The sequence below is a fragment of the Ochlerotatus camptorhynchus genome, unplaced genomic scaffold (assembly GCF_037179485.1).
Source record: "Ochlerotatus camptorhynchus isolate MF236.1 unplaced genomic scaffold, CSIRO-AGI_Acam_v1.1 ptg000276l, whole genome shotgun sequence".
Classification (NCBI taxonomy): domain Eukaryota; kingdom Metazoa; phylum Arthropoda; class Insecta; order Diptera; family Culicidae; genus Ochlerotatus; species Ochlerotatus camptorhynchus.
Window position 1 is genome coordinate 856,984 of NW_027040765.1, and position 9,240 is coordinate 866,223.

The 9,240-nt window shown below is 41.1% G+C and overlaps 1 protein-coding gene across 1 annotated transcript; it reads left to right on the plus strand.

Moving 5' to 3' along the window:
* Positions 1–906: 906 nt before the first annotated feature.
* Positions 907–4,467, plus strand: LOC135706263 (uncharacterized). The gene is made up of 2 exons (XM_065227831.1): positions 907–926; positions 4,092–4,467. The coding sequence occupies exons 1-2, from the start codon at positions 907–909 to the stop codon at positions 4,465–4,467; spliced, it is 396 nt and encodes a 131-aa protein (XP_065083903.1).
* The last annotated feature ends 4,773 nt before the right edge of the window (positions 4,468–9,240 follow it).

Sequence of the window (9,240 nt, forward strand, 5' to 3'; positions counted from 1 at the left end):
ACCCCTATATAGAAATCACAGACGTAGTCCTACGTCAAAAGAGACCTATTGATTCAGGATCTGTCATGATTACCTGAGGTTTGCCAAAAAAAAACGTTATTATTTACGCTGTGCGTAGCGAAGAATTAGATCGGGGGTGAGATGAGTCAACTCACTTGCTCCGTATATTTTTGCCTTAAGATAAAAGGAAAACTATTTTTTGGTAAATTACCTTCGAATGGAAGCACCGGTATCCTAACAGCAGATGTAGGGATCCACTTGCCACCATGGCAATAATGGCGACATGGCCAACCTCGATTCACCCTCCTCCTCCTTCTCGCGAGAGAGAAGGAGAGAGCTCGAGATTGCCTCAAAATGAAAAGCAAAGAGTTTCGAAACAAAACTAAAAAAAAAATGATAATAAAATCGCAAATTATACATCGGTGCAAAATAAAAATAATTGTAGACAATCGATATGGACGTTCCTTAAACTGGCCTCGATTTCGTTCCTACGCTCGCGACGCAGAGCAGTCAACATGGAGGATTATTGCCATAATTGAGGTTATCGATTGTGATGTGGTTTTTACTCGAGAGCGATTTAATTTTGCTCGGATGAAGGGCGCAATGATGCGTGTTCGTCGTCGTCGTCGTCGTCGTCGCGGTCGTCATCGGTTCGAGTCCATTGCGTGCTGCTGTTGTGCGGATGGATGGGGAGATAGAACATAAACTGATAACAGCTCGGGATAGCAATTTCTCTTCGGGACTGCCATTGGCCAAATCCATCGGAGTCGGAGTGGACCATGCGGGGTGCAATAAAAAAAAGAAGCGTTGCAATTTTATGGCCGCGAAGCGAGGCAGGGGAGAGATGAAAGATCCGAGATAAAAGCAGCATCCGCGAGCATCCTGAAATGTGGCGAATGGCGCATGATGGTCGCCAGAAGGGCTCGGTTCGTACCTACATTACATACATAAATATAACTACACGTTTATTCGCGGCTATGGGATGGACGGAATCATCGAAATGACTGTCCCCGGTGCGTAGTAGGCAATGGACGACCGAACGAGTTGGCTTATGTTCCACAGCCGGTGGCCATTTTTGCATGGCTTGCTGCATTTTCTCATCTCGCAAATGCGTCAATGGAAAAGAATTTACATTTCGCATGTCGGACAGCCAGGATTTCGCTAGAAGCGATCGATAATTGTGACCCAGACTGGTTCGAGATGAAACGCGAGAGCGAAAGAAGTGCGATGTTTACTAAAAATGCGTTTGTTCGAATATAAAAGATACAAAACAAAACAACACAAAAGTAGCACACATTTACACACAGGAGATGGATTGAAAAATGGTAAGTTAATTAACCGTTTCATTAAAGTCAAGAAGCCGAATCGGATTGTTGTTCAAAGGTGGCCCGTCGACCAAGGCGCGAGAATATTTTATATTTGTGTCTGCTGTGTTCGCGTTGTTATTTTTTCATTCCAAGCTCATTGTGTTGTAGAGAGGGATGCTGAGGGAAGAACCGCGAAGAAGGCGTTAATTGAGCAAGCGTCTGTCCAGTCGCCGTCGTCGTCTACGTTGCACAGCGGTGGGTAACACTGGATTCCACATGTTTCCATCATCCGATAATTACTTTCGATGGGCAGGTCGGTAGCTGCTTTTGAACAACAACTGTGGAATATTATTAGTCTGCACCAGTAGTGCGCTGGTTGATTTTCAGTCATTTCAACGAACCACGATACAAACGTAATACTGAAGTCCTTTTTTAATAGGTCGTATGACACAAATGTTAACAAATACAGATTTAAAAAAATTGTAGCAATCTATTCTGTTTCACAAAGTGAATGGCTTAAGCGCCACCTTCGGTACGAAGTACCGTAACTCCGATATAACCCGGTATGAGATCTCCTGCTAAGGGCAGAAGATTAACATTGGCGTTGCTAATGGGGGTGCCTATGGTTATATAATTTAAGTTTTCGGTACTATTTAGAATCAATCTGGATCTGGATCAATCTGGAGGGGACCAGGCGTCTGTTAACTCAGAATTAAATCGATTAACTCATTCTCACTGAAACTGTCATCAGTGAAGGTCACAAAATACTTCATACTTGACAATCCAACCGGTGATACTGGACCACAAACGTTCGAGGGAATTAATTCCAACACCCGCGACGATCTCTTGCAATTACGCACGACGAACGGTTTCCAGGTTTGCTTACCGATGACGAAAGGTTCACACACGACTACGTTTTAGTCCTTCGCACTAGAATCCATATTTACACCGATAACCATCCCGCCACGAATCAGTTTCTTAAGGCTTCCGGAATTCAAGCACCCAAAACGGCAATGCCACAGTTCGAGCTTCTTCGGGAACACCACTCATTGGTTCAACGTTTATTCTTAGAAGTAGAACAAGCGAGGTTAGCAACGGATCATTGTATCCTTCCACACCTGAGCTTTCCAGACACCCCCATGCTAGTGCAGTGTTCTGAAGAACAGGTTCTCCAGTACCATTCCAATATAGATCGTAAAAGTTCTCAACGCCGAAAATCAGAGCATTCGGACCTAGGGTAACCAGGTTGAAGCTTGAAACGTCGACCGCTTGATTAGGTAGCTCCATCGTGAATTTGGACAGAACGTGGATCTTCCAACTGGTATCAAAACCAGGATGATGGGACTGGATGGGAACGGTAGTAGAATAAGGCCAACACCAATGATTGGGATGAATTCTTTTGTACGTCTCAGCTTCGGCTTTTGGACGAGCTGCTCCGATGTGAAATGGCCAAATCCAGAAGAACTCGAGCCTACAAAAACTGTCCAGTTAGATCGAAGATCTTCACGAGGGCTACGAGGGCTTGACAGCTACACCTTTGTTGGGACGTTATGCTGCTCCTACTGGGGTACGATCAAGGAATCAAAAATATCTCCAACTGACAAAATGACAAGCGATCAATGAACCGAATGATAACGCTATGTCAGACGTGGAAAGCTATAATGATATAGTCTTCTTCTTTTTTTTTCATGACAAGCAGCTCGTGCGACGCAGCTCACTCGGGGCGTTAGAAGGAAACGAGCAAATTGTTGGCAAGCTGTTTTACGAAGTATTTTTGACGTAGGACTACGTCTGTGATTTCTATATGGGGGTAGACTTTGTGAAAACCGAAAAAGGAACATGTAGCGAAACTATGAAAGATTTTGAACGTTAATAACTCAGCTGCCCCTGGACCAATTTCAATAATGTTATCACCAATCTATCAGAAATATTTCTACTGTTGATTGAGAAACTATTGAAAAAGTGGTAGATGTCAAGCATTGTCCAAAAACGTCGAAATAACTAACAAATCCATCAATTACGTACATGCATATGCTGCTTCCCCAACACAGTCATCAGAGAATCGTTTCTAGACGAAACATGTCGATGCAGCATTGCTGCTTCCCCAACACTGTCTTCAGAGAGCCGTTAAGTATACAACATAAAAGGAGGGTACAATAATCACAGTAGGTACACAAAATACAATGAGTGTGTGTTGTTCTCCGGGTATAAAACACACTATCGTCTGAAGCATCTGACATAACGCACTGTACAAGCTTTGCAAATGTCAATTTCCTTTACATCCGATTACATTCAGCATCCCATCTTCCGCAGCGTCCTTGCTCTAAAGCATCTGCCCTCGGGACTGTTTTTGTTTTTAGAGCACGCTATTTGTCTGGGGCATACAGTTCGCATTTACTCAACGCACTGAATCTACCATCACTTTAAATTTCATATTCTAACTCTTTTCTGAAATGAGATTGGTGGCCTTAAAAAGGGCCGTTTTATTTTGCCACAATTGGTAATAATTTAACCTCCGAAACCGTACAGAGTGCGTCCCTGTCACTTCAGAGCGTAGACAACATCCATGGCCGTGACGGTCTTACGCTTGGCATGTTCAGTATAGGTGACGGCATCACGAATCGCGTTTTCTAGGAACACCTTCAGTACACCTCGGGTTTCCTCGTAGATCAGACAACATTACAAGTAACATTACAAGATTTATGAAGGTTTTAAAGCATTCTACAAAACTATATCATAAGCTACAGAGCCCTCATAAAACCCAAATTGTTGCTTGGGAAACAGACAGCTCGCAAGTCTACCGGAGGAAAGACTCCTCGCAAACAGTTGGCAACAATGGCTGCTCGCAAGAGCACTCCAGCCACCAGAGGCGCGAAGAAGCCCCACCGTCGCCCTGCGTGAGATCCGTCGTTACCAGAAATCCACCGAACTGCTGATCCGCAAGTTGCCTTTCCAGCGTCTGGCTCGTGAAATCGCCCAGAACTTCAAGACCGATCTGCGCTGCCAGAGCTCGGCCGTCATGGCCCTACAGGGAGCCAGCGAAGCCTATCTGGTCGGTATGTTCGAATATACCAACCTGTGTGCCATCCACGCCAAGCGTGTCACGATTATGCCAAAGGACATCCAGCTGGCTCACCGTATCCGTGGTGAACGTGCTTAAATACTCTATTAGTTAAATTGAAAATCCGTGATCTCAAGATGCAACTCTATCAACAAAACGGCCGCAAACTACATTTCACATGAAAGAGTTAAGCGGAAATTTTCTTGTAACAATGCTTCAGAAATATATCACTCTGAAAATTATCACATCCCATGGATAATGTCCATATGAATTTCACATACCATGCTAAATACGGTAGCAACCAAGCTTCTAATCCTGAAACATCCGGGCCGAGACTCTTCTGAGAGTCCATTTCTCGTAGCGAAGTTGAGGTATCCTTCGCTGCGCTTCTCCAACCACCGGATCAACCCGTGTCCAGCAGTAGCCGGGCCGAGACTCTTCCAAGTGCACCTAGTCAACCCGTGTCCAGCAGCAGTGCCCATGCATCGTAGCAAGGTTGAGGTGTCCCTCGCTGCGGCCTTCCAACCTGTTGCAGATACCAGTTCAACCCCTGTACAGCAGCAGACGGGCCGAGACTCTTGCGAGGGCCAATCATTGAACCTAAGAATATGGGATTGTCCGGTCCGATTTGCTGATCCAGCTGCCAACACGTCATTATCATCTTTCAAAAGCTTTAAGCCTGTACTACCATCGGCCCTTTTCAGGGCCACCAAGATTTTCCAAAAGAGTTAAATTTTTGAACATTTCCCAACTAAAATTCATATCAAAAGATTCTTTTCAGGGCAATCATACACACTAATCCAGCATTTAGTTGTTCGGTATTTTTTTATACTGGGCTTGCACCGTAAAACGACATTTTTACTGAAAATTCAGTTAAAATCTGGGAAATAACTGACAATCTGTAAAAACAAACTGAATTTCGGTAACGTTTGATACAAAACACTGTACACAGAATATAAATTTACTGAGAAAATCGGTAATTCTTAATTTTTCGAGATTTCACGAAAAGTCAGTAAAATTAAATACTGTGCACTAAGTAGTTCTTATTTTTTAACTGGCCAGTCAGCAAAATGATCAGTTTATTTTACCGACCAAGAATTGTTAAATTATAAGCTGTCAATTTTTTAACCGCCACCAGTTTGGCTCCAGAAAAATCCGGAAGCAAGCTATCAAGTTCGACAATAATTCATTGGCTGGAATCGCAGAATGGATCCAAGTACGTACGAGTATGAATAATTTGGCTTATGGTTTGTGAAAAAAATGTTTTCTTTTCGTTTAGATGAACAATCCAATACCAACATCAAAATCCCAACATTTTTCGTCCGTGGAAAATTTCCAGAAGACATCACCGATGGAATTACCTCCTGGAAGAACGTGACTGTTCCTTGGCAAAGGAATGTTTCCATAATGTTGTGAATGTCTCTGTTTTCAATGTTGACTGCACCGAGCGGCCGAGGGACAAGCAATAATTATTCTTGTATTCCTTAAAACAGCTTTTACCGGGGTGCGGGAAACCAACTACGAGTTTCTCCGTAGTTAACATTGATTTTATGGATAACAGCAACCCTACCAATTCTAAATATATGAGAAAAAGTAATGCAAAATTTGCTAACAAAAATTGAAATAAATGTGTTTCATGTGCGTCCAATTTTTATTAGAATGCAATGTTTATTTTTCACCTAATTAAGCTTTTAATATAACTGGGTTACCCGGTACAAGCATGCACAAAATAACTGACTTGCCAGTTTAATTGAGACAAAATAACGATCACATTTACTGGGCTTTCCAGTTAATACTGTCGAAGGCAACTCGCATTACTGGATATACAGTTTTTTGACAGATTGACTTTTACGGACAGTTCGGTAATGATTTGTTTTGCTGTGATGATTACTGGGTGATCCGCAATTCAAAAACCCAGTAAAATTTTACTGACTCCAGTAATCTAAAGTTAGTGTGTAGTCATACTAAAGAGTAAAAATAAAGAGAACCCCGCTCAAATTCCTATTCCTACACAAAACACAAGCTCCTGCTACATATAACAAATATCATTTATTATATACGACCACGTAGTCCTACGTCATCATTGCGTACAACCCCATAGGGCTGTTCCTTGTAGATTTTTGTTATGTCTTTTCTCGAGTCAGATCAAGCTATGTCCTCATTCGTGTATATTGCAACAAAGCAGGCATGTAATAAATCATTATCCTTCTACCACTCCGATCGAGCTATGTTACAGAGCGAGTTTGTCGTGGTAGTCGTAGCAACCGTTTAGTCTGTATCGTTGGTTGTTTTATGTGTTTGGATTCCCTTGATTTTCAGGTACGTTAGCTCAAATTCAAGCCGTGTTGATTGATTAGCTATTTCCAGTGATTTGCTGGAACCTCCTTCACCAATTATTGATGGTCCTAGTGCCTTCTGAACATCTTATGATGACTCCAGCTCTAACCTAACACACTTGAATTCACCATTAATGCCCGTCTCCTCATTTTAATTTCCAATGGCCTTTTCCAGATTTTTTTGAGAATCCATACAAAACGCTCCTGTTTCGAAAGCTTTTTAAGTTCAGTAGCCATCTTGAAAGACAGTCTTCAAGGTGCAGCATCGCGCTTGTGAGCAAATAAGCTTTCGTACTCACAAGAACATTCATTCTGTGCTCACGCATGCACTCAGCCAAATGAACATGAGCCCGAGCGTATGTTTAAAGTTCATGCGCGCACTTCGTTTTCTTCAGCGCTCGAACATCAATGTTCGCACCCAAGCACAGATGATGGTTCCTTTTTCAACATTTCGAAACCATTTTTTTCTAATGTTAATTTGATAACCTTTGATTTCATGTCTAGCAAGTAATCGAAATGCAAAGTTCAGAAATAAAGGAATGCTATTTTCACTACGATGAAAATGGAAAATTATTCAAATGCAAAGTTGAAGGGTGTATTGGAAAACTCAAAGATTCTGCAAGTAGCTTGAGGAGACATATTGCCCAATTACATCCGAACATTGCATCGCAAATCGGAATCACAGGATACAAGCGAAAGTCAGATCAACTAATTGTACCTCAAGAAGGAGAGGCTAAGAAACTGAAGACAGTAACTGTGCATGTAGATCCTGTCGAATGCGAATGAAAATGCGGATTAGTTGAAATGCTTGCCATAAACTCGGTTCCTTTTAACTTTTTTAACTCGAAAGCATTTCGATCGACAATTGGTATTCTAGCCAAAGCTCTAAATATTCCGTCATACGGTGAAGCAATGGCTTCGATGATCCCAAAATTGCAAACATCATACGAAGCATGATTGCTAAGGATCAATGCGAGAACTCTGTTCAATGGCAAGTTTCGAACGTGAACTCTGTCCATGATGGAAATAACCACACCCCAGACTGCTGAAAACTTGCGACTGCGAGTTGAAGAAGTTTTGAAGTTTTATGATTCCGGTGTGGTGCATATCTATTCGTGTACTACGGACAATGGCAAGAATATGTTAAAATGTGTACGGGAATTGAATAAGTCTCAGCACATGGCTCTCGATTCGGAAACTGAGTTTAGCTATGAAGACATGTTCAGCAATGAAGAAGAGAAACACGATGAATATATTGCCAACGATGACACAACACAGGTTGATCAAGAAGTGAATGAGATGTTAGAGGCGGTAGAAAGAATTTTTCTGCATGGTAACGAATCTTGTATTGCTACTCTGATATGTGCCGCGCATACAATCAACTTGGTGGTGAAGGACGTGATTAATGGAGAGGACTAAAGTTTGAAGAAAATCCGAAAAATAGTGAAATTCTGTCGGAAAACCGAATGTAAACCATTTTTCGATTTAGCAAAAGTACTTCTTCCGAAAATTGACGTCGAAACCAGATGGGGTTCTATATATGTACGAGATTGTTGCATGCCTATATGCCCAAAGTACTTTTTATAAAGATTTGGGCTGCAAATTTGATGATCTCCGGCTTACAGAGGACGACAAGGATTACGTCATAGAATTTTCATGTGCATTTGAACCTGTTTATGGTCTAACAAAAAATCTACAATCGGATGACTTAATTTTGGGTGAGGTGTATAAGTTTGTGAAGATGTGTCAGCTGAAACTAAAACAAGTCCCACCGGGCAACAGGTTTTCCGAAAAAAATGTTCATGCAATAACCACTCGAGCAACAGTAATGATGGATAATAACGCATTCCGAGCCGCGTTACTATTCGATCAACGCTGGTGTTTCATTGACTCTCCATATGTTACGACAGACGACAAGCTTGCTGTAATTTTAAGTATTTTTTGTTGTTGTTTCAAATATTTAAAAAAAATAGTATCTTTGACAACTGACAATACATGGAAATTTGGTTTGTAAGGATTTTTCTCATCTAAATCACTTTCAAATTACTGTGATTATATATGTTTATGGGTTTCATCCATATGCGCTTTGGACTTTGAAGAAAGAAAAAAAACGAAGCCCTTGACTGAAACACTGCTCAGATAGCATCAAAGTTGTTTGAGGAGTTGTTTATAGGACTGAAAAATAAGTTACATCGGAAGTTTCCTTGAAAATAATATGTAGCTTAAATTTCAATCTATTTTCTGTTCAAGTCTACTTTTTAATGAGAAAAGTAACGATGAAAATATAAACGATTTATTCAGAACTGATATCAATCAAGCATTTATAAAACTCACCACATCTTTCTTGAAATTATTCGTGATTTATATAAGCCCGTTGTTTCACAGTACCGTAAAACGGGGTATATTTGATAATGCGGGTAACTTTGATAGTATAATATAAAGAATAAATTTACTTGCTGTGCTTTTTCCAAATAAGATACATTGGTTACATATTGTAGCTTAGGGTATTTCCGTTGATATGGTATATAGTTTTTAA

Bases quoted from the DNA above. Each gene is read 5' to 3' on its own strand.
- LOC135706263 (XM_065227831.1), top strand. From the start codon at position 907: ATGGTCGCCAGAAGGGCTCG. The intron at 927-4,091 runs GTTCGTACCTAC...CTTGGGAAACAG, and splicing joins ATGGTCGCCAGAAGGGCTCG to ACAGCTCGCAAGTCTACCGG.